Here is a 23,958-nt window from a genome sequence, read left to right on the forward strand (position 1 = left end):
CCCAAGTGTGGCTTCTCTCAGGGGCCTTGCCCACCACACCTCCCAGGAAGAGCCCCCTGACTGGTACCCCAGCGATTCAGGGACTCAACAGTCTCCACGGCACCAGGCGTGGGGCAAATTGGTGGTTAAAAAACCCACTTATTTGAGGTTACGGCTTTCTTTTAGTTCACGTTATTTTTAAAGGGCAGGGACGACAGGGAAGTTTGCAGGTCCCCCAGCGGGAATGGGTGGACTCAGGGGCTGTCTGCAGGGGGTGGCCAAAGGGCCGGCTGAATGCCTAAAGCAGAACAAAATTAATGCTCCCAGACCTGCCTCCTGAGGGAAAACTCCGAGATCAGAGGTTCCATCCTCCAAAAACCCACACCTTGATCATGTCAATGGTCACAGATTTGGAAACAAAAATACTTAAACATTTTAAATCTGTTAAAAGCTTAAACATTTTTGTTTCTGAAGCTGACCTTTATTTTTTTTTAAGATTTTAAAAAAATACGTATCTTAATGATTTTTTACAGAGAGGAAGAGAGAGGGATAGAGAGCTAGAAACATCGATGAGAGAGACACATCGATCAGCTGCTACTGGGGATGTGCCCACAACCCAGGTACATGCCCTTGACCGGAATCAAACCTGGGACCTTTCAGTCCACAGGCCGACGCTCTATCCACTGAGCCAAACCAGTTAGTTCAATGAACCTGTTTTTGTTTTTTCAATCAGGTTGAGCCCTGGGTTAAGGTGCCTGGGTGTGGAGGGGTGCAGCCTGTCAACTGCGACTGGGTCAGTTTCTGCCAGTAGCCTCTGTGCACACGCGTGTGTACTGCACAAGCACACGGTCACTGGGCAACGCTTAGTGTGCAGTGCCCTGTGCCTCCCAGATGCCCCCGCATGCGCACACTCCCTGGTGCTGAGGCCGACATGCAGAGACTGACGGCTGCTCACCCCACACCCCATGCTATTTACGCCCCAATCACTGCTCGCTGGCTGTTAGCGCCGTTGCCAGGAGAAGGGTGGCTGCACTGTCCCCTGGGCTAGGCCAGCCAGCTGTTTGGACGTGTGTCCCTGCACAGGGGGCCAGTCCCAGGACATGCACGGGCTGTGGAGGGGCCAGCTGGGCCTGGAGCCCGGACTTGGAACCAGGCCCTGGGACTTGGGGGGAACCACCCCCAAACAGAGCTTTCCCTAGCCTAGGAACCACTCCCTGGCCCATCCTATCACAGCAGCCACACCCTGGACTGACACAGAAACCCATGTCCTGGGGACACCCCTCCTCCCCCAGCCCCAGGTCCTCCAGGGGGGCCCTCCTACCACCATATTTAAGACCTTCCAGGCTAGAGAAACTGGACCTACAGCCCCCAACCTCCACCTTCGCAGCCGGGAGAAGGGAGGCATGGATAGGCTGTCTCCGTGACTGCCCGCAGGAGGCAGACCTTTCCCAAGAGACCCCTGATTTCTGAACCTGACCGAGCCTTGTCATGGCACTGCATGGGGAGGGAGGGCGGCGGAGGGTCTCACAGGACATTCCCAGCCAAGGGGACCGGCTGGGGAGCAAAGTCCCAGAGAGCCAAGCCCCCTCCTCCCCAACAGGCATCCGTGTCAGTGGAGCGGAGGCAGTGTCTGACCCTCCACTTCCCCCCTAGAACGGGCACAAAAGGGAAAAAGCAATGAGGACAGCAGCCAAGGACAGAGGAAACAATCCAACAGCGGAGCCCCCGGGGCGGCCCGGGGCAGGGCGCTGGCGGGCGGAGGCGGCAGGCGTGTTACCCTGTTGTCGGCTAATTCTCGGAGCAGGCGCTCGGCCTGCGCCTTCTCCAGTAGCAGGCTCTGCTCCAGCTCCCCAATGCGCGCGTGCTCCAGCTGTGTCTGGGTCTGGTCCACCCGTGGGGGGCGGGGGGGGGGGAGGGAGGGGGAGGGCGGAGGGCACAGGGAAAGGAAGCCGGAGGAAGAGAGAGGGAAGGAGAGAGAGAGAGGCGGCGTCATCTACCATGAACAAGACAGGAAAACAGGTCGAGGAGAGGAGGTGGCTGAGGGAAAGAGAGGAGGTCTGGTGAGGTGGGCCTGCCTCCTGCCCTCGTGTCCTGGCTGGGTTTCTTTACGGGTACCCGGGGTCCCCCTGTCACCTCCAGGTGGCCCTCCCCTTTGCAGCTCTGGGGAGGAGCCCAGCCTTCTCCCCTTCCCCACGGGGACTCAGGCACAGGATCCTGCACACAGCCCCCAGGATGGAGGAAGAGTAAATGACCCCAGGATTCCTGGCCCTCAGGAACCCACACCACCATGGTTCTCCCAGCCTGGCCTCCCTGGTGGAGGCTGAGCTGTGCCTCCCACCGCCCAGCTCCAAGCCTGTCGGTGCCCAACCCCAGGGCCCTGCAGAGACGGCCAGTCTCCCGAAAGCACAAGGGCATTTCTGTCCCAGCCTCACAACTCCCACTTCACACGCTAACAAAGCCCGGCATTCTCCGCGCACCCAGGCTGGCATTTGGGTTTCCCATAACAGATCGGTGAGCACCCAGACTAGCATGGAGGCCAGTTCATGCTAGGGAGAGGCATGGTCCTCCTTACCCTCCTGCCTGTCCCAGCCTCAGCCACGAGAAACAAGGTTAAAGCAAGTCTGGGGGGCAGTCCTGAAGAGGCAGGCTCAGCAACGCAGCACATATTTGTAAAAAGAATACACGCCGGACACCAGCAAGGCTGAAGGCAACAGTGTAAACTGGTACCTCCCGTCCCTGAAATACGTTTGCAGTTCATCAAGAACTACAGAGATGTTCATGTCCGTTGGCCTGTGACCGTATATATTTCTGTGAGTTCCTAAAAGAACTATAAAGGTCCCCTCTTTCTCTCTCAAGAGGGCAGCATGCTGCAATGCTAACAAGCAGCTACGCTCAGTCTCTTCCAGAAAATCACAGGCTGATGATGGTGCCTCATCCCAGCCTCACAGGCCATGTCCCCGTCCTCTTCTCCCTAATGGTGGGCACAGTACACCGCCCGAGACCCAGGCTAGACGGAGCATGATCATAAATGCCCTACTGGTGGCCCCACAGGCAAGGAAAAGCCATGAGCGTTACAATTTTAAGGGCAATTTCACTTGGTGTCCCCCAAGATGACTCTTCTCCATCACCTTCAGAATGTCTAGCCTCCTGGTCCATGGACTGGGGTCTTTGTTGGGGGAGCTCAGTGGAATTGCTCTGGTGCTCGATTAATTAAGGTAAATTCGATGTACTAGTAGGAGCTTGAGGGGCAGCCTCAGAGGCTAGATTTTAGGTGGGGTGGACGGTTTGGCCTTCCATTCTGCTCCAGGGACGCTGCCCAGGGCCTGTGGGGGGCCACCACACTCCTGTCTCAGTCACTGTCAGGTCCCCTGGAGTTAATGTTCTGAAAACCACCATCAAGGCCGTCTCCCCCTCCTGCGGGAGAGAGGCCACTCCAGGCAGAGAGCCTCGGCTCAGAATCGCACAACTTCGGGCAGCGCAAGGTCCAGACTCAGGCCGCTGGACCCCAGGACGGGCGCCTTTCCCGGACCAGCTGGACTCCGAGGGGAGGCGGGGTTCCTTTCCGTCAGCAACGCGGGCAGTGACGGAGACTCCTGAGATCCCTATCCTGGAGCCCTGCCTGAAGGACCTGCGGCTCATTTCCTTCTCCTCACATGGACCGTGTCACCCCCCTCCAAAGCACACAGCCACGCCTGGCACATTTTTATTATTAATTAACTGGCGAAGGAGCTTCCCCAACTGCACGAGGGGCTCCTGAAGGTCATGGGCACATGTCACCCCTCTAGATGTCCCTTCAGGCCTCGCACCAAATCCTCCTCAACCAATAGCTGATTCTGTGTTCATAAAACTGGCTCTTTCTGTCGCATGAAAATGAAAAATAACACTGAGGGGAGAGACAGGAACAAACGGAGAGATGTTTGGGACATGTTACATGTGGGCTCCTGTACTGGACTGAGTAGCATCCCCCCAGATTTCATACCCACCTGGAACCCCAGAACGTAACCTTGTTTGGAATAGGTTCTTTGCACGTGTAATTAGTTAAGATGAGGTCAGATAGATTCAGGTGGCCTGAAATCCGACGACTGGTGTCCTAATAAGAAGGTCATGAGAAGAGACGCAGGAACACACAGGGAGGGAGGCCATGCGATGAGGGAGGCAGTGAGGCAGCTACAAGCAAAAGTCATCGGGGGTTTCCAGCAACCCACCAGGGCTGGGCGGGAGGCATGGAGCATGCTCCCCGAGGCCTCCAAAGGGAATGACCCTGCCCACACCCTGATTTCAGACTTCTGGCCTCCAGAATTGTCAAAGAACAAATTAGTGTTGTTTTAAGCCACCGAGTTATAGTGATTTTTTTTCACTGCAGCCCCAGGAAAGTGCTACAGGTGCCTGTCACCTACCTGTCCTGTGGAGATGTCCGGGTGGCACGCTAGTGCAGGGCTCGGGGAAGACCCGGGGAATCATGGGCTTATTAAGGACATTTAACGTCACAGACCGGAAGCTCTCAGGGAGAGTGCGGACCAAGAGGCAAGTGAGCCTGGACTGAGCCCTTGGACAGGCCAACATCAGGGGCCAGAAGGAGGCTGAGGGTGGAATGAGGCACCTCCTGTGGTTGGGGAGTGAGGTCAGGAGGAGGACAAGCGGAGAGATGGGGTGATAGAGCTGGAAGGGGACAAGGTGTTGAGTTTTATTTTTGACTTTTAAGATGAGTGGGGATGAATGGAACTTTGGGTCAATTTGTCTTCTGGCGACCATGAATATGGTCACAATAAAAACAGCAGCAACCGGACTCTACTGCCCTTGGACTGAATTAGCTGTCAGTCATTGTCTGTCCCACCCCCTGCCTCTCCCAGCCAAGACCAATTGGATCTGGGATGGAAGCTGACCTAAAGTCAGATAGCTCATTGGCTATCCTGGGATCAATCAGATTCTCTCGAGAGGACAGCTAGTAGCTGGTGGATGCTGGAGCCTGAGTGGGGCCAGGAGGCTGGGTGGGTGGTGGGGAGAGGGAACAGATGTGCCAAGGGACATGGAGACACGTGAGAGAGACAGACAAACACGAAGCCTGACCACATACCATGAGAAGAAGGAAATCCCTGGGTGGGAGAGAACGGGCTTGGATCCTAATGCTGTTTCTGTTCCAGTTCCCTGAACTGCCTTTCCCCCGTTGACTGGAGTTGGCAGGAGGGGGGGTCTCTGTTCTTTTCACCTACAGGCACTTTTCCCAGAAGCCCACGCCAAGCCCTGCAGGAGGCAGCCACCCAGTGGGAAAGCCAGCCAAACATAACCACATAACCACATGACCTGCCCCTTGGCGAAGAGGGAAACATCCATGAGAACACCCTGACACTGGCCTGGGGCTCCTACACCACACCGTGCCCTGACACTCATCCTTTAAGCATGAGAAGGAAAACCTGCCCCAACAGGGGCAGCTGGCAGTGACCCTATGCAGATCATACATGTCCTCCCCAGCGGAGTCATCTAGGGGACAGGACAACCATTCGCACGCTTTTGCTATGCACCGGAACTTAAAAGGATCTTACTATGGCTCTTTTACAAAACCAGAAACTGCAACTTCCAACCTGAGCTCAGAATGACCTGGTGCAGTGATTCCCGAAGTGTGACCCCTCAGATCACCTGGGAGCTTGTTAGCAATCCCAGGTTCCACCCAGACCAGCTGAATGAGGCTGGGCCAGCCTTCTGTATCTGAACAAGCCACCCAGGTGATGAATTCTCAAGTTTGAGACTCACTGACCTATTCGACCTCTTCATTTTACAGTAGAGCAAACTGAGGCTCGAGAAGGGAAGAGGCTGCCCAAGGCCAGATGGGGCAGCTCGGCATGTGGGGAGGGACTGAACGCACTGCGGTATCTGCATGGTTTCGTGAGGAGGGCTGGGATGGGGAGGGGTGGGGTGCTTTACTAATTGACGTGAACACCCCCGTCCCTCAGCTTAGAAAGGGTGGGTTGGGTTGAAGAGTACAAGGTCCACCTGTGTCTAGACCACGTGTCCAGACGTTATAACAAGGAGGTGCTATAACTGGCCATCCTTCCTGGCTGCACTCAGGGGTCAGGAGTCCTGGCCCCTGGTCCCAGGGCTGCTGACTTGCTCTATTACTGGGTGAGTCCATGTGCCTTTCTGAGTCTGTTTTCCCATCTCTAATTTCTGTGACTCAACAACAAGCTAATTTTAGCCAAAATTTCACCTGGAATCTAAGATGAACTAAGGGCCCAAGGGTCACCTTTAGGCTATTGCCCAACAATGCAGGGCTGGGGAGTCCAGCCAACATGTCCTCAGGCCCAGCCCTGTGGATGCCCTGGTCCATCCCACCCAGTGGCCAACACAGCAAGCATGGCCCCTCAGGCTCCTGGAGCTGAGCCATTCCCACCTGTGACATCTGAGTCTCTCGTGACCAACCCCCTCCCCACTCTCCCGGAGTATGACCTTTGACCCTTCTTCATTTCTCCCTCAAAACCCCCAGAGCCGCTCCGAGGGGGCCTGGAATTGCTGCCTGGACCTCATGGCCATCTGCCCCACAAGTGCTGGGCCTGGGGTGCCAAGCAAGCCAGGGTGGTGCCTTTGACTGTTACCTCCAGGTCTCCCTTGGTGATGGACTCCTCCTCCACTCGGAACTGCAGGTCCTCCACCTTCCTGTGGGGGGAGAGGGAGCTGAGTGGGCTTTGCCCAGACAGGTGGGCTTCCCCAAGTCAGCAATGACAGAGATGAGGCCACAGATGGCCCAGAGTCTGAGGTCAGACCACACAGAAGGTGCTGTCCCCGTCTAGGGGACACCTGCCCAGAGCCACACGGCTGATGGGGCAGAACCTCCTGCAAACCTCCAGCCCTCCCAGCTTCCCGGCCTGTGCTCCACGCAGAGACCACCGACTTTCCTAAAATGGGAGTGCTTAATGCCACATCCCTCCTCCCCAGGGTGGCTGTGGGAATAAATTAACACAGAGTGATGCTAGTGACCACTCTGTTTTCATCACTGCAGGGGACAGACACTGCCACATGGAACAGTGGAGGGTGGGAGGTGAGGTGGGGGGAAGGCAGGGCAGGAGGGTAGGCTTTTCCCTGCTGACCCACACTCATTCACAGGCCTCAAAACTGGGGGCTAGAGTCCCAATCCCCACTGCTCCCTGATGTGGAGGGCACCACCCTCAGGGAGACACAGTCACCCACCCATGCGCAGACACCACAGGGAGACACAGGCACATTACAGCTCACAAAGCTGCTCTGACTGGGCTTCTGACAGCTCCCAGCAAACACATGAGGAAAAGAGGCCCAGAAAGGGCAAGTGACCTGCCCAGGCTCACCAGGGCAAGGCTGGGACTGTACCCAGGCCCTTCCTGAACACAAACCCCACAATGTCTTTAAGATCTGTTTTTGTTTTTAGGCAAGCAGGCGTGTTGCCATGGGAACCAGATGTGTGGGCTCTGGCAGATATAAGTAAGCTCTCCCCTCCCCAGTCAGATGGTAACAGCCTGTGGGGCACATGCCTGGCTGAAAGCCCCCAAACAGACCCATGGTGGGGGGCTGCCTACTACATGGGGGAGGGAAGGAAGCCACAGAAATCTGTGTCAGCCAGGAGACAGAGAGGCTCCTGGGCCAAGGGGAACCCTGTCCCCCAGGCGACCCAGGACCAAGCCAGGCCAGGGTACCCACAGAAAGGAAACCACAGCCCCACTAGCCACCGAGCCCGGGCAGAAAGAACCAGCGAACAATGGACAGGCTGGTGGCCTGGGACAAGTCCCTTCCCTGCCCTGAGCCTCAGTTTCTTATTGGTGACATGAATTAATACCTGCCTAGGCCCGTGGTCGGCAAACTCATTAGTCAACAGAGCCAAATATCAACAGTACGATTGAAATTTCTTTTGAGAGACAAAATTTTTAAACTTAAACTTCTAATGCCACTTCTTCAAAATAGACTCGCCCAGGCCGTGGTATTTTGTGGAAGAGCCACACTCAAGGGGCCAAAGAGCCGCAGTTTGCCGACCACGGGCCTAGGCTAATGGTAAGGCTAAGACGGTGCAGGTATAGCACTCAGCATGGGGCTGACACCAGGTGCAAGGCGTTTCAAGCATTCCTTTGCTGCTGCTTCTCTAAGCCTCAGTTTCTTGACATGTGAAATGGGAACAGCTTCTGCACAGGAGCTGGCCCAGAGGGGCGCTCCACGGACCTGAGCTGGTTCAAGGGGTGAGGGCACTGGGTCTTCCTCATGGTGCATATCTCCCTAGGGGCACGGGGCATGGCAGCCACCCCCTCCACGGGGCATTCTCCTCATGATAGGCTTCCTGAGCCGCGTGGGGCAGGAACAGTGAACCCCGTCCCCATGTGTTCAGCACCTTGCCGGGCGCTTTACTGGAATTATCGTGTAAGTCCTCCCAACAGCTTGTAGATATGGGGATCACCAGCCCACGTTACAGATGAGATGACTGAGGCCCACAGAGCTCATGCCACTAGTCCAGGTGGCACAGCCTGTAAGTGGTGGAGGCAGGATTTGGACCTGGGTCATCCTACGGAGGCGCAGAGAAAGTGTGTTCCCAGGACCAGGGCAGGGGCAGCACATACCTCCTCTCCTCCTCCAGCTGGTTGGACAGGTCTACCTTCTCCTTCCGCACGCTCTCCACCAGCAGCCGGGCCCGCTGCAGCTTCTCCTCTGCTTCTGCAACATACTGGGCCCCCAGCAAGGGCAGAACAGGGTCAGCTTCCTTCTGGGGACTGGGGGCCAAGTGGGGGAGGGGGGCAGGTAGCAGGAGTGGTGCAAGGAGTCAGGCCTGGAACCCTAGCCACTCCTGCTCCCCTGCCAGCCTTAGGTGAGCATGGACTGTGGGCCTGATGTGAGGGGTAGGCCCAGCTGCGGCCTCACCAAGTGGGAACCTCAAGTCCACCTGCCCCCATATCTAGCACCCCAATATCTGCCACCTCCCCAACTCCCAAGGGCCTAAAACACATTGTCTTGTGAAGGCCCCTGCCACAGCACACACATGAGCTTGGCTTTATTTTTTAATATGTTTTTATTGATTGCAAGAGGAAGGGAGAGGGAAAGAGAGAGAAACATCAAAGATGAGAGAGGTTCATTGATCGGCTGCCTCCTGCAGGCCCCCTATTGGGGATTGAACCTGCAACCTGGGCAAGTGCCCTTGGCTGGAATCAAACCCAGGACCCTACTGTCTGCAGGCCAATGCTCTATCCACTGAGGCAAACTGGCTAGGGCTGAACTTGGCCTTATTAAGTCCAGCACCCCAGAGAGGGGTGAGTTGGCCCCAAATGGGGGCCGTGGCCCGGGAGGGGGCTCTCATGCAGGTGACAAACATGAGGGAAGAGTAGACATGCGACAGCAGAGGACTCAAGCTGTGGGCAGGGGATTACTTCCCTGAAGCCCAACCCACGAATCTGCCAGAAAGTTCAATCTGAAACGAGGACAGGTACACACACAAAATGTGTACACGAGCATTATTCTGAAAAAGTGAGAAACTGGAAACAATTTAAACAATAGCAGGGACTGGCCACGTCAGCAAGGACACAGCCCGTGACAGACGGCAACGCAGCTGTTCAGATGGGGAAGGATTTTCCATGACCGAGGAAAGGCTCACACTGAGGAGGTAGGAAAAAGCAGGGACAGTTTATTTCCAGGTTCTTTTTTCTAACTTTGTTTTTTAAAAGATGTTTTTATTTATTTTTAGAGAGAGAGGAAGGAAGAGATAGGAACATCAATGAGAGAGAAAGATCAACACTGATCGGCTGACTCCTGCTGGGGATCAAGCTCGCAACCCAGGCATGTGCCCTGACCGGGAATCGAACCGTGACCTCTCAGTGCATGGGTCCACACTCAACCCGAGCCACACCGACCGGACTAAATCCAGCTTCTGAAAGTGTGTGAACCTATCCACGGAAGGACTTCCGCCAGTCGGAGGAGGAGTCTCTCTGCACATCCATCGTCTGCACTGAGTGTGAGTGACCTATGAGCCTGGCCTGGGGAGGCTGCCGGTGCCCCTCTGGTGCCCACTGCCCCGCCTGCCCACCCACCTGCTCATGCTGCGCCTTGAGCAGGGCGATCTCCTTCTCCACCTCGCAGATGTGGCTCGTGGCCTTGGCCACCTCCGCCCGCTCCAGGTCCCGTTCAGCCAGCAACTGCTCGATGTGCTGCTGCTTCTCCTTCAGTGCCTCTTGCAAGGCGGTCGTGCCAGAGATCTTGCGGGCGTAGCGTGAAGAGGTCTCCGTGAGCTGCAGGAGGGCATGGGTGCAGGCAGGACTCAGGGATCTGAGCACCATCCAGATAACCCACAGCTCCCCAGCAGGTGGGGGCCAAGGACCTGGACTCCCAGGGTCCTGCTCCTCCCCTGCTAGTGCCCCTGCCTACTTGTGCAGGGGGAAGCGTACTATTTCCGATTCAGGAAACTCCCCGCTCCCAGGAGAGTCACAGCTGGGGCTCTGCCTCACGGTAGGCTCCCTCGCCGGGGTCACCCTCTCCTGGGTCAGGAGGAACCTTTCATCCTAGACTGAGCTTGGATAGCAGCTCACTGCCCAGAAGGACAGCTTCACCTTTCCCCTCAGCCAGGACGCCTGTGGCAACCTTTTTGAAACCTGCACCTGTATGACCTGCCCTGCATCTGTATGACCCTCAACTCCCAGGAAAGGCTCAGGCTATTGACAAATTAGTAATATAAAAATAACAATAATGTAAATGGATCAATTTCCCTTGTTGAAAGATAGGCGCTTTCAACTTTCCTCAAAAACTCCAACCTGAGGATGCCTGGCGCTAGTGCAAGTCAGGGGCACCTGTATCCCTCTGTCCTCAATCCCCATACATACATCAGGACACCCCTCCCCAGCCCCACCCTCACCAGGCCACTGCGGCTGGGCCGGCCGCCCACGGAGGAAGCCACGGAGCTGACGGAGCTGATGGAGGAGCTGCTGGGACTGTGGGTCAGCGCGGAGACACCCATGGCCATACGCTTGGTCTTCTTGGCTTTGGCTGGGCTGGTGGATGGGAAGCCGATGCGGATCACCTTGTGGATGGGCGCGAAGAGGCCAAACTTGGGTGGGCACTGGAAGTACCTGGGGAAGCAAGAGGGACCCATGCTGGCATCATGGCTGCGGAGCCTGGAGCTTCACCTGCCCCCCCTACCTCCTCAGAACCCAGTAGAGAGGCTCATCCTTGGGGTCCAATCACCCATATCCCAAGACCAATAGAAGAGACTCCCAGAAAGGGATTAGAGTAAGTAGGGCCTGAGATTCTTTGCAGCTGAGAACAGCTGGAGCTGGGGAGGGGTGTCTAGTGTATGTATGGGGGTTGGGAACAGCTGTTGGGCATAAGATAGGCGAATAACAATTACTGAGCACATGCTCTGCCCCAGTCCCTTTTCATGAATGCTCATTTTAAGCCCCCAACCACTCTACTATTGTCTACATTTCACAGATGAAGAGACTTAGGTTCAGAGAGGTTAAGTAACTTGCTCACAGTCACACAGCTGGTCAAGTGGCAATGCTGGGCCTGGAACCTCTAGCCTGCTGGGCTCCAAAGTCGACTATGCTTGGCTCCCACACACCATTCAGAGGCCACCAGGCATATCTGCAGCCCCACTCTCATGGCTGCCCTTGGTCCACCCCAGACCCACAGAACCCTATCAATTCTCTGTCATGGAACTCCCTGAATGGAGAAGCAAAAGTGTGAGGGAGACACTGTGTGTGGTTGGGGTTGGGGCTGCCACCCAACCTGCCCCTGAAGTCAGAAAGCAGGAGTAAGTTGAGAGAAATATCGGTCTTGAAAACAGGAAGGCAAAGTATTGTTACGGAAACTCTGGGTGATCTCTTGGGATCTCTCCGGTCAAGGATTCTACACGGGACCAGGCGAGCTAGTTCTGTCCAGTTTCTGACTCACTTTGAAACGACCACCCGACCCCTCCTCTTCCTACATTAAGGTCTTTGCTCGGCTGTCCCCCAGCCTAGCATACCTTCCTTTTCAGAGCTGTCACAGACTCATCTGGGCCTCAGAAGCTAATCCAGGCACAACCAATGCAGGAACGGAGGCCATCTAGCCTGAGCCCCACATCCCTGACCCTGCTCACCCATATATCACCCAACCCCATCCCCAATGATTGAGACACAGTCTTAGACCCTCTTGACCCAGCATTCTCCACAGCCAATTCCCTTTAATTGGAGATGGCATGGAGCCTAGAACCAGTTCTGACCGCACCCTTGACTGCAGAGCTCACAGTCTGATTTCCGGTGTTGCCCAGAGAAATCCCAGGGAGGCAGGGACCACTGCTTCTCCTAGCGTTTGCCCCTGACTCTGTGTGACCTTGAGCAATGACCTCTCTGGCCTCCGTTCTCTCATCTGTAAAATGGGGATGATAGCCCCACCATCTGCCCTGCCCACTGCTGTGACAGAAGGATGGAGGCAGCATCTATACTGTGGTGTCTGGCACAGCCACCCACACACTCAACGCTGGCTTCCTCAGATGCCCCATCCTTGTCCACTGCACCCATCCCAGGCAAAGACAAGCCCCCTCCCACACTCCTGGGGGAAGCCCACCGTACCTGGTGCCCGCCACCGCCCCATCGTTCTTCCCAAGGGGCTCGTCCAGCTCCACGCCACACCACTCGCCCTTGGCAAAGTCCGTCTCCCCCACATACCGCACCACGCCAGTCTTTGTCCCGCCAACCTGTTGGCACACGGAGAGACTCAGGGCTAGAGCATACAGTGGGCATCTGGTGCAGGGACCCGGGTGCCAGGCTCACCCCACCCCTCCTTTCCAACATGCAGGAGAGAAGAGAGCCAGGGTGAGGAAGGATACAGGTGTAACCAGTACTTCTCAGGGCTTCCCCAGGCAAGAGCTCTGAGACGGACAGATAGACCTGCATTCGAACTCTGCAGTGTGAGCTTGAGCAAGTTACCTAACCTCTGAGCTTCAGCATCTTCATCTGTGAAAAGGGATTTTGTGAGGGCTAAGTGCTATGTGTGCAGTACATACTAGAGTCTCAATCCATTTTACCCTTAAAAATGAGTGTTTCAAATGGTGGTTGCCAGGGGCTGGCAGGAAGAGGGAAACGAAGAGTTATAGTTTAAGGAACAGTTTCAGGTTTGCATGATGAAAAAAACCTGTAGATCTGTTGCACGACAGCGTGAATGTACTTAACATACTGAACTGCACACTTCAAATGGTTAAGAAGGTAAATTTTCTTTTCTTTTCTTTTTTAAAATATATTTTATTGATTTTTCACAGAGAAGAAGAGAGAGGGATAGAGAGTTAGAAACATCGATGAGAGAGAAACATTGATCAGCTGCCTCCTGCACACCCCCTACTGGGGATGTGCCCGCAACCAAGGCACATGCCCTTGACCGGAATCGAACCCGGGACCTTTGAGTCCGCAGGCCGACGCTCTATCCATTGAGCCAAACCGGCTTCGGCAAGAAGGTAAATTTTCTTATGTGTATTTTACCACAGTTAAAAAGCTCACAGGATAGACTAGTAAGTGTGACTATTACTGTAAAAATAGTTAAGTTTTTTAAAAAATTAAAGTTATTTATACAAAGAGAGTCAGATACTTCTAAAGCCGCCCTGGAAGTTTCTCTACTTCTCCCCAGAAGCAAAACCTTAACTCTTTAAGCTGAACTGTTTGGTATTTTATATATTTCTAACTAACATGCTTACGTTGCTACTTTTTGCCTTTTCAGTTTTGGGTGCCATTCACTGAGTTCCCATCAAGGAAGGGGAGGTGTTAGATCCCCATCACCACTGCTTCACTCCTACTTCCGGGCTGGCCACCCTCTGCCCCCTGGTGAGGTTGGTCAGATCCGGGTTTACAGAGCTATGGCCAAGCAAACACTACTCAGGGCCCCGCTCCCCTCGGGTGGGAGCCTGGCTAGAGCACTAACAAGCCTGCCCCAGCCCCAGCCCAGCCCCAGCCCAGCCCCAGCCCCAGCGAGGGGCTGCTGCAACCTTAGTCCTCAGCTGCCTCCGGAGCGGAGTCCTCTGTCCCTTCCTGTCTTCAGCGGGATGAAACCAGGCAGGTATCCTCAGAGATGGGAGCAAAGCAGAAAGAGTGGGACAGTCTCCAGAGGGGACGGGTCTGGTGCCTGACCCCGCTCAGGCCAGCACAACCTGGGGAAGCTCACCGCCCTGAAGCCCCAGAGATTCCGCAGCGGCTCCCTCACGTGTGTGCCATGCCCCTTCTCTATTGACTATTTTTTTGAAAGTAAAATATTTAAATAGATTTCATTGATTTTTTAGAGAGAGGAAGGGAGAGTGATAAGAGAGTTGAAACATCGACAAAAGAGAAACATCGATCAGCTGCCTCCTGCACATCCCCTACTGGGGATGTGCCCGCAACCAAGGTCCATGACCTTGACTGGAATCGAATCTGGGACCCTTCAGTCTGCAGGTCGATGCTCTGCCCACTACCAGTGATGGGCAACCTTTTGAGCTTGGTGTGTCAAACTTCGCCAAAAAACTGAGCATAACTCGGGTAGCATGTCACTTTGAGGAAAAAACATTATTTCGCGATATTTATAGTTTAAATAACATAAATGTTTCATCCTCGGCATGAGGTGGCCGCGTGTCATCAGAAATGGCACTGACATGCGTGTCAGAGGTTCGCCATCACTGCGTGACTAAGCCAAACCGGCTAGGGCTCTATCTACTATTTTTATTATGCTGCCCAGGGTCAAACTGCTGTCAGGGGCAGAGCTGCGCTCACACCCAGGCGTGTACAACCCCTAAGCTACCTTCCCACTTTGCCACCTCGACACCCCCTGCTGGGTGTTGACCCAGGGGTTGTGGGGCAGGACTGGTAGAGAGAGAACCTCATTCTTCACCTCTCAGGACCCTGTTCCCGTACCTAACCAGGCCAGCTGCCAAGGGGACGCCGGGAGGGACACAGCCCTGTGGAGAACCTACTGGCCCAGTGGGGAAGAGTCGGCTGGCCAGACTGCCTGGTGGGCTGGTACACTCTGGTTATCTGCATGGTAGGTTGGCCTCGGCTGTGAGCTTTAAGATGTACTGGGAGCCTGGCCGGTGTTGCTCAGTGATTGAGTACCAACCCATGAACCAGGAGGTCATGGTTCGATTCCCAGTCAGGGCACATGCCCAGGTTGTGGGCTTGATCCCCAGTGTGGGGTATGCAGGAGGCAGCCGATCAATGATTCCCTCTCAGCATTGATGTTTCTATTTCTCTCTCCCTCTCCCTTCCTCTCTGAAATCAATAAAAACATATTATATAAAATAAAAATTAAAAAAGGTGCTGGGCGAGGGTAGCAGGTGGTTCTGGAAAGGTCCCACCCTTCTTGGGGTGCCCCTGCGGCCACTGCGTGAAGGAACGTGGTGGGCCGGAGCCTTCACCTACAAGGAGCTGCTCCACACAGACCTGCTCCAAGGACGGCCTGGCTGCCCTGCTTCGAGCCCCTGGACACTGGCCTGTGTTGCAGGCCCCCCTCACCTGAGCTGATGCCTTTCCTGGGGCAGCCACACCAAGTGACTGAGCGAGGCAGGGGCAGAAAGGTGGAGACCTTGGCTCAGCACGGGCTGCTGTGATGGACAGTCTCTCTAGAGCTCCTGATTGGCCAAGGCTCTGTCCAGCCTGCGTGCAGTCTGACTTCTCCTTCTGCCCAACCTCCCATAGATACTAAAACTCTTAATAAACATCTGCACCGCAAGCCCACTTCAGCAGCTACTTCTGGAGAACCCCACCTGTCACGGCGACCTTTCTGCCATTGACGTCTTTGGGGGTCAGAGAGCTCTCCCACCACCTCGCATCTGTCTCCACGGCTTTGGCCCTGGGGGCGCCTCCTGGAGCCACAAGCAGCTAGCCAGGCCTCCTCCTTCCTGAGACAACGTTCTCTGTTCCTTGCTAATTATACCCCACATGGTCAATGGTAGATGACCAAGACATTTCTGCTCCCCCACCAGGCTACTGGGCACACTAAAGGTGGAGGATACAGGGAACGTTCCTGGGCTGATAGGTAGAAGCCCAAAGGCCCCATCTCAGCCTTGCCCATGCCCTGCTGTGTGACTCTGAGCTAGTACTTGCCCTCTCTGAGCCTCACTGTCCTCACTCAAACAACAATCAGGCAACAATCAGGGCCTGGTGGTCTCTGCCCCAGCAGGCCCCTCTCTGAGTCAGGATCGGCTCTCACTGGTCAATGACCCTCAGGTGGGGTTGTCTTCCCAACCCCTCCTGTCACCAGGTCTCAACCTGCCCTCTCGGTTCCTGCTGCTCTGCATTTCCAACCTGGAATATCTTTTGTCTTCAATGACCTCAATCCTACACTGGTGGTTGCGTGGCTGGTCCCTGAGTCTGCCACACCAGCCATGCTGCCTCTGAAACCGACTTCCCTAAAACCCATGCAGACAGACCACCTCCTCGGCTATGGAGGGGGCAGAGGGTGGGAAAGCAAGGCAGGCCAGCCAGCCTCTGGGCCCAGCTCAGCTGCTTCCACTGCAGGTGCTGTGGGCAACTCAGGTCTCTCCGTCTGTGAAATGGGCGACTGTGAGAACAAGAGGTGACCCACGAAACCCAATGCACAGCTCCAAACAGCATCTGAAAACCGTGTCAGACAGGCACGTAACAAAACTTCCAGTGTTTGAGGAACACGGGGAAGGGGAGGCATGTTTCTCCTGTGGTCTCCAGGTCTCCCTCTCACCCTCCAGAGACCAGGCCCTCTCAGGGCTGAAGAGGAAATACATTGTGGATGTAAAGTTTTCGGCTCAGGATTCCATTCACAGCAAGCGCTTGACCAATAGAAGCCAAGGGCATTCAGGCCATCGTGAGCCACTGGCCGAGAATGCCCACCCATCAGGGAATTTAAAAAAAAAAAGTTTTTATTGATTTTCAGAGAGAGGAAGGGAGAGAGAGAGAAAAAGAAACATCAATGATGAGAGAGAATCATTGATTGGCTGCCTCCTGCACACTCCCTACTGGGGATGGAGCCACAATCAGAGCATGTGCCCTGATTAGGAATCGAACCGTGACTTCCTGGTTTATGGGTTGACACTCAGCCACTGAGCCACACCGGACAGGCCCAACACGGACTTTAATGCTGACAACAGCTAACACTTCAGAGAGGTTACACAGAGCCACCCAAGACAGATGAACTATTATCCCCATTTTACAGTCGAAGAAACTGAGGCAGAGAGGATAAAAAACTTGCCCAAGATTACTAATCTAGTACATAGACCTTATGGGGTAGTGTTGAGGCCCAAATGAAACCAGGATCCAGGGGTATCTTTAAAGCTCAGCACAACTTAATAAGCATAAATACTGTTACTTATGTTCATAAATAATGAACACAGCTCAGGCCTTTGACCCAGGTCAGAAGCAGACTTGTGGTTGGTGAAGCTAACAGCTTAGGCATCAGGGACCCTCACCTGCACTGGCCTCTTCCAAGGCCCTGACAATGCATTCATGGGAATCACATGATTTATAAAATTTGCAAAAGCAATATTTTCTCATATAGTTTTTCCTAGAGTCCCTCATCCTCAAATTGTATAGGTTCGGGCCTCTAGAGTCACCCATGTCCAGGATATAATTTTTTAACCTTTTGCATTCGGATGTCGAGTGTGACTCGACACGGTTAGCATTAGAATAAAGGAATCGAGAAAAAAGCGAGTGCAAAGGGTTAAGGGTGGGATAGGGGCTCGAAGGAGAGGTGTCAGGTGTTCACAGCAGGTCCAGGGGAGAAGCAAGGTCCAGGGTCAGCAAGCCAGCTAGGTCCTGGCAGTGCTGGACCAGCCAGGAGGACCAACCCAAGGGAAGCTGCAGGCAAGGGTGGGGTGGGGGCAGGTGAGGCCCAATCCTTGTGGTAGAAACAACCCCCTCGTTCAGATTCCTCTCCCCCACCCAGAATCCAAGGGCATCCAGGCAGGCACAGTTGATGAGTGAATAAAGGGATGAATGGCCCATCAACTCCTGGCTGAGAGTCCTGGGGAGGCTGTTTCCCAGGCTGAGCCCAGTTTCCTCATCTGTAAAACGGGGGGGATAACCCCTACCTCGTCAGGCAGAGGGGGAGGACCCACAGGGACAAGGTACAGAAAGTGCTGGGCAGGTGCCCAGCATGGGGTACACCCCCAGGAAAGCAGTGCCTCAAAGTGAGGACTCAGCCCACTCGTGGGCTGGGAACTCAATGGGGCGTCTGCTGCTACTGCGGCCAGCTCTGTGAAGGCTTGAGGTTTCAATGGGGCAATGGGTATAAACATTTCGTCTCATTCCAACCCAAATGCTCTTCCCAGAAGCCTCCAGGAGAAACCATGGCCCTGTGTGAGGTCTCTGGAGTGGGGAGGGAGGATCCCAGTGATAACTTATTGGGATCCCCACATTGGGACTCCAGAGCCTGCCAAACCCTTCCCGGCTCAGCCTTAGAGCTCCGAGCATGTGCTCCCTACCTTGAGGTGGGAAACCCCTCCACTCTCCCCCACCTCCCTGAGCACAGGAACCTCTCCCTCCACCAACTGAGACCTGTCCTTGACTCCTCAGACCCCAGGCCTGCCCGACACCCTTCAGGTAATTTTTTTATTTTTATTTTAGAAATTATCTCTTCTTTATTGCTACATTCATATAAAAAGTTTGATATTTGGGGGCTGGTAAAAGAAAGCCACACTATATTAGAAAGAAAGTTGTAGCCGAAACCGGTTTGGCTCAGTGGATGGAGCGTCGGCCTGCGGACTGAAGGGTCCCGGGTTCAATTCCGGTCAGGGGCATGTGCCTTGGTGGCGGGCACATCCCCGGTGGGGGGTGTGCAAGAGGCAGCTGATTGATGTTTTTCTCATCAATGTTTCTAGCCCTCTGTCTCTCTCCCTTCCTCTCTGTAAAAAATCAATAAAATATATTTTAAAAAAAAAAGAAAGAAAGTTGTAGGAAGTTAAAAACATATGGCTTTAGTGTTTGGAAAAGCAGTTATGAAGTGCTTCCTGGGTTCCGTATCCAGGCAATGGAAATTCTGGGTTTGGAACTCTTGGAAGTCCTCTGGGATGGTGTCACGGCAACGATACCTGAGGTTGGACCAGATGCTGTTGGCTTGGGAGAAGCAGAAGACGCCGAGCCGGCCTCCTCGCGTGGTGTGATTCCCACCTGCCCACAACCATGGTTCTTGGGTCAGCCTAGAGGTACCTGGGTCCTGGATTTGGCACAGAGGTCTTGGCCCTATCCTGTGCACCTTGCCACCCCAGCCCAGGTCTGGCTCACAGCAGGTGCCAGGAAAACACTCCCACATTCACACTACGGAAGGATGAAGCCAGATTCTGAAGGACCTGAGGGCAACTGGCCCCTCTTACTCCTGCCCCAACAGCTGGGAGTGCCGGGGAAGAGGGACCCCCGGCAGGTAGACTTGCCTAGAGAGCCCGTTGGCTCTTGTGACCCAATTCTCTCCTCCACAGCAACATGATTACTCTCCGTCACGGTTAGTTAGATATCTGAACCAACCACCCGACCCTGGGCCAGGGATCTGGAGCACTCTAGTCCCTGGCCATTTCATGATGTGGCCCAGATCAATGGATAGCATCAATAATAGCTAACATTATGGGACACTAAGTATAGGTACCATCTAAAGGCATTATACATATTAATGCATTTCAACTTATGAGGAAGGTACTATTAAAATTCCCATTTTATAGATGGGAAGACTGAGGCCCAGAAAGGTTAAGACACCTGCCCAGGGTCACACAGCGACAGTCTGCAGAGCCCACTTAACCTGTCTCCCTGGTCCCTCTGTGTGGTTCTACAAGGAGTGGGTGACCCAGCCGGGACCCCACCCGAGCCTCTTGAGTCCACTCCCTGCCAGCCCCCTTGTTCCAGCTTGCCTAGTGGGGTGCAGCAGTGGGGGGAAGGGACTCACCAGCACACGGTCTCCCAAGCGCAGGTCCTTGTCACCCCGCTTCACAGAGCCGCTGTCCGAGAGGTTGGAGCCGGACTCGTTGCCGGTCTTGACGGAGCTGTTGAGGACGCTCTCCCGAAGCGGGATAACGCGGCTGGTCAGCGGGGGGGTGGCGGTGCCCGAGTGCAGGGACAGGTTCTGGGCGGTCAGCGACTCCACCGAGTGGGTGTCGCTGCCCGAGCCCTCCGCCGTGGGCTGCCGGGTGAGCTTGGAGGGCCGCGTGAAGATGCCCTGCAGGGCCGGGCACTCGAAGTAGCGCACGCCGCCCACAGCGCCATCGTTCTTGCCCACGGGCTCGTCCAGCACCACGCCGGCCCACTGGCCGGGTGCGAACTGTGTCTCGCCCAGGTACTGCACCACACCTGGCTTCACGCCATTCACCCATACCCGCTCGCCGACCTCAAAGTCCCCCAGGAAGTCATCGCCCACCTCGGCTGCCTTCGGGCCAGGCTTCTCGGGGGCGGCGGGCGCAGCCGCAGAGGGTCCCGAGGCCTGCTTGTGCAGGGGGGAGCCTGGAGAGTGAGGAGAGAGGCAGCGGTTAGGGCTGAGTGAGAGCTGGAAGGTGCCAGTGCTGGTCACCTGACGGGGAAACTGAGGCAGGTGTGGTTGGCAGTGTGGGCTTGGGCAGGTCTCATTCTTCACGGACTTTGTGCCCCAGCAAAAGGCTATTCCTTGAGAGCTGGCCATAGCCACAGACACTTGGGGGCAAAGAAAGAGCCAGGAAAAATATCTTACTCCACCCCTAAACCTCCCCTCTGTCCTCCTCCTTCCCAAGTCTGAGCCTCAGGTTGTGCAGACCAGAACAAGTGGGAGGGAGGAGGAAGCAAGTGTGTAACCTCATTCCTAGGACTGAACGTGGGGTTCTCTGGCCTGAACTGGGTCCCCTAATCCAGTCCTCCTTACAGGAAGGAGGACCCTGAGGCTGAGAGAGACAAAGGCCTTGCCCAAGGCCACACAGCAGAGATGGGACTCAAACTCTGGGAGGGGGCCTACCTCCCAGCAGGTAGGGAAGGGAAGCAACTTGCTCAAGGTCACTCAGGAACGGACAAAGCAGAGCTGGCCCCACCAAGCTTTGTGTGTGTGTGGCTCCTGAGTCCTAGGCTCCTGGGAAGGTGGGAGCTCAGAAAGCCTTCCTGTTTGCACCTCAAGGTCCGGAGGCTGCCCCTCCTTCCTGCCGGGCCACCCTCTTCCCGCCGGACCACGCTCCTTCCTGCCGGGCCACCCTCTTCCCGCCGGGCCACCCTCCTTCCCGCCGGACCACCCTCCTTCCCGCCGGACCACCCTCCTTCCCGCCGGACCACGCATCGAGCAGAGGAGAGCTCGTCCTTCTCCTCTATTCCAGAGACGATGGCTTGTGAAACACAGACAGAGACAGGGGCAAGCAGGTGTTTCTGACACTTTCCATGGGCAGCAGCTCCAACCTGAGTCCTCCTTTCATCCAAGGCCAAGGAACCCTGGGCCCCGGACTGGCTGGATGCTGTCTCGGGGCTGGAAGCCAACCCTGAAGGACAGAGCTTCCGGGACGAGGAAGCCACACAATTCCAAGGCAGGCCCCACACACGAGGCCAAGCAAGCAGGGTCTCCCTCCGGGCTCTGGCAGCGGCGGTGGGAAAGCACGTGGCCACCCAGGCCCCAGCAGCCAGGAGGGGGGTCCTGACCAGGCGGGAAGGGACACCTCTCACCTGTGAGCTAGGCTCCGGGAGGTCAACAAGCTTTAATGCCGAATTTGATTAACATCCGAGTCATCAGACCCATTGATGGCTGCTCCGTGCACAGAGGCTGACATGCAGCAGCCCAGCTGGCCCTCACAGCTAACCCTGTGCAGTGGTTTTGTTGTCCCAGTTTTACAGCTGAGGACATGGACTCAGAGATAGCAGGTGCTTCATCTAAGCTCCCAAGCAGTAGGCAGCAGAGCCAAGCCCTGGCCAAAGGCCTCTGGCTCTTGGTGCAGGGCACTTTCAAATCATCTAAAAAACGTATACACAATGCCCAGCCCCAAACTGCCATCACCCCAAATCTTGGACTCCTCTGAATGGACCTATTTCCCAGAATCTGGCTAAACCCTACGGTTCCCTACAACCAGGAAATAATCTCATCTCTTACTTCTTCGTATGTAAGGATGTCCCCTTCCGTTTCTTGTGTAGATGAGACCGCCAAGTGGGACCCTGGTTTGGGGCCCAAGGCGCTCTTCCACGACCGAGATCCCAGGAGGCGGAGGTCACAGTGGCTGAGGGAGCAGGCCCCACCTGTGTCCCTCACCCGCACCTCTCTTCTGGGCTGTTGTGTGACGACAGGGACAGTGCCTGCCTGGTCCATGCGTGTGCCCACGAGTGCTGACTTTTGTTATTTTCATGAGAATGACTTATACAAAAAGTAAGGGGCTAGAAAAAAATTAAAAACCACAAAAGGCCCAGGCGGCAGAAGAAGGGCTTCCAGGCAGGTTCTGGTGATCTTGGGCAAGTGGCTCCACCCCTGAGTAAAATAAGGGGCTGGGGGAGGGGGGGGGTCCGAGTCCTCTGAAACTGACATAAACCACCGAGTGTAAGTCTGCTGACACAGACCCCATCCTGCCGGTTCCTTGTGCCTGGGCCGAGCTCCTGGGAGTCCTCAATCTTGATTTAGGATTTAGGACAACCCTGTACCACAAAGAGCTTCTGCTGGGACCTAGGACCCAGCAGCATGGCTGTCTTCCTCACCGGGTCAGGCAGGCACCTCCCTTAGGCGAAGCTGCTTTGAAAAGCAGGCAGAAGGGAAGAAGCCCCCTGCCCCCTCCTAACACTGCCCCAGGAGCCGGTGGGGCCCAGCAACAATGAGGTGTCAGTGTTATCAGCACTAAAACAGCAACTAGCATTTATGAAGTGCCTAGTGCATGCCCCCAATAGACTGAGTACTTTTAATATATTGCATTCTTATCTTGCAGATGAGGGAACAGAGGTTATGGAACTTGCCCAATGTTACCCAGGCAGGAGTCGGGCTCAGCCGGTCTGGCACAGCGCCCTCCCTCTCGATGACGCCCCGGCAGGGCACGCATGCCTAGCAGGTGTCAGTGCCGTCTCCGTACCCATTTCTACAACACTTCCCTGTGCCAAGGGCCTGCGTGATGCCTGTTGACTGAACAGAACGGTGGTGGTCCAGGTGAGAGCCTTCTCTACCTGTCCTTCGCTTACAGAGAGTCCCAGGTCGAAGGGAACCCAGCTATTCTTGGCAAAAGGCTGCCTACTCAGCTGTCTTCCTCCCCAGCTGTCCCGGCCCAGGCAGACCCTCAGGTAATATTTCTTCCCCACCCGCCCCTTCCAGGGGCCACAGGCCCAGGGACCAGTTGTTTCAACAGCTGCTAAAATCCAGGTCAAAGCCTGTGGCAACCGCACTCCGGCATTTTGCTCCATTTTCCCTCTTTGGCAAACCCTCATCAAATCCCCCTCTCACACTGGGGAGCGTTCAGCAGCCTGAACTTGGGGAGGCAGGGAAAACCCTTCCAGGGCCAAAAAAGAAGGAACGCTTACCTTTTGCAACAGCATTGTGCTAAGTGAAATAAGCCAGCCAGAGGAAGACAAGTGTCACATGGTCTCACTTTTATGTGGAATCTAATGAACAAAATAAAACTACGAACAAAATAGAAACAGAAGCATGGATGCATGGAAGAGACTGACAGCTGTCAGAGGGGAGGGGGCTTAGAGGGCTGGATAAAAGGTGAAGGTATTAATATATATATATATATATATACACACACACACACACACACACACACACACACACACACACACAGCAGTGTGGTGATAGACAGAAGGAAAGGGGGTGGGAGGGGAGGTGGAGGTGGGCAAAGGGGGAGAAGGGACAGAAAGAGATGCTTGGGGCGATAGCACGCAATGCAGAGTGCAGATGATGTTTTGTTGAGGTGTACACTTGAAATCTGTATGGTTTTATGAACCAATGTCGCCCCAGTAAATGTTTTTTAAAACTCACTAAAATAAACAAACAAAACAAAACATAATTTAAAAAACAAAACCCTTACAGAGTCCCCTTCCCTCCAGGGAGCCATTGTAACACACTGGCTAGGCCTGGCCAAGCCCCTTCTCTTATCTGGGCCTCAGTTTCCCCACGGGACAGCTAAGA

General features: G+C 55.0%; 1 protein-coding gene across 4 annotated transcripts in view; it reads right to left on the bottom strand.

The window, feature by feature from the left end:
• The window catches only part of CLIP2 (CAP-Gly domain containing linker protein 2), a 70,717-nt gene that overhangs the window by 16,538 nt on the left and 30,221 nt on the right, over positions 1-23,958 (bottom strand). For 3 of the 4 annotated variants that reach the window (XM_079787410.1, XM_079787411.1, XM_079787412.1), the window contains exons 3-8: positions 19,807-20,357; positions 12,519-12,643; positions 10,823-11,036; positions 10,005-10,202; positions 8,547-8,650; positions 6,567-6,627 (exon numbers count right to left, since the gene is read on the bottom strand). In XM_079787410.1, coding sequence (XP_079643536.1) covers positions 6,567-6,627; positions 8,547-8,650; positions 10,005-10,202; positions 10,823-11,036; positions 12,519-12,643; positions 19,807-20,357 — 1,253 coding nt within the window. Of the gene's footprint in view, positions 1-1,756; positions 1,862-6,566; positions 6,628-8,546; positions 8,651-10,004; positions 10,203-10,822; positions 11,037-12,518; positions 12,644-19,806; positions 20,358-23,958 lie in introns of all 4 variants that reach the window. The other variant, XM_079787413.1, reaches the window with a different exon arrangement.

This window comes from Cnephaeus nilssonii (genome assembly GCF_951640355.1).
Source record: "Cnephaeus nilssonii genome assembly, chromosome: 2".
NCBI lineage: Eukaryota > Metazoa > Chordata > Mammalia > Chiroptera > Vespertilionidae > Cnephaeus > Cnephaeus nilssonii.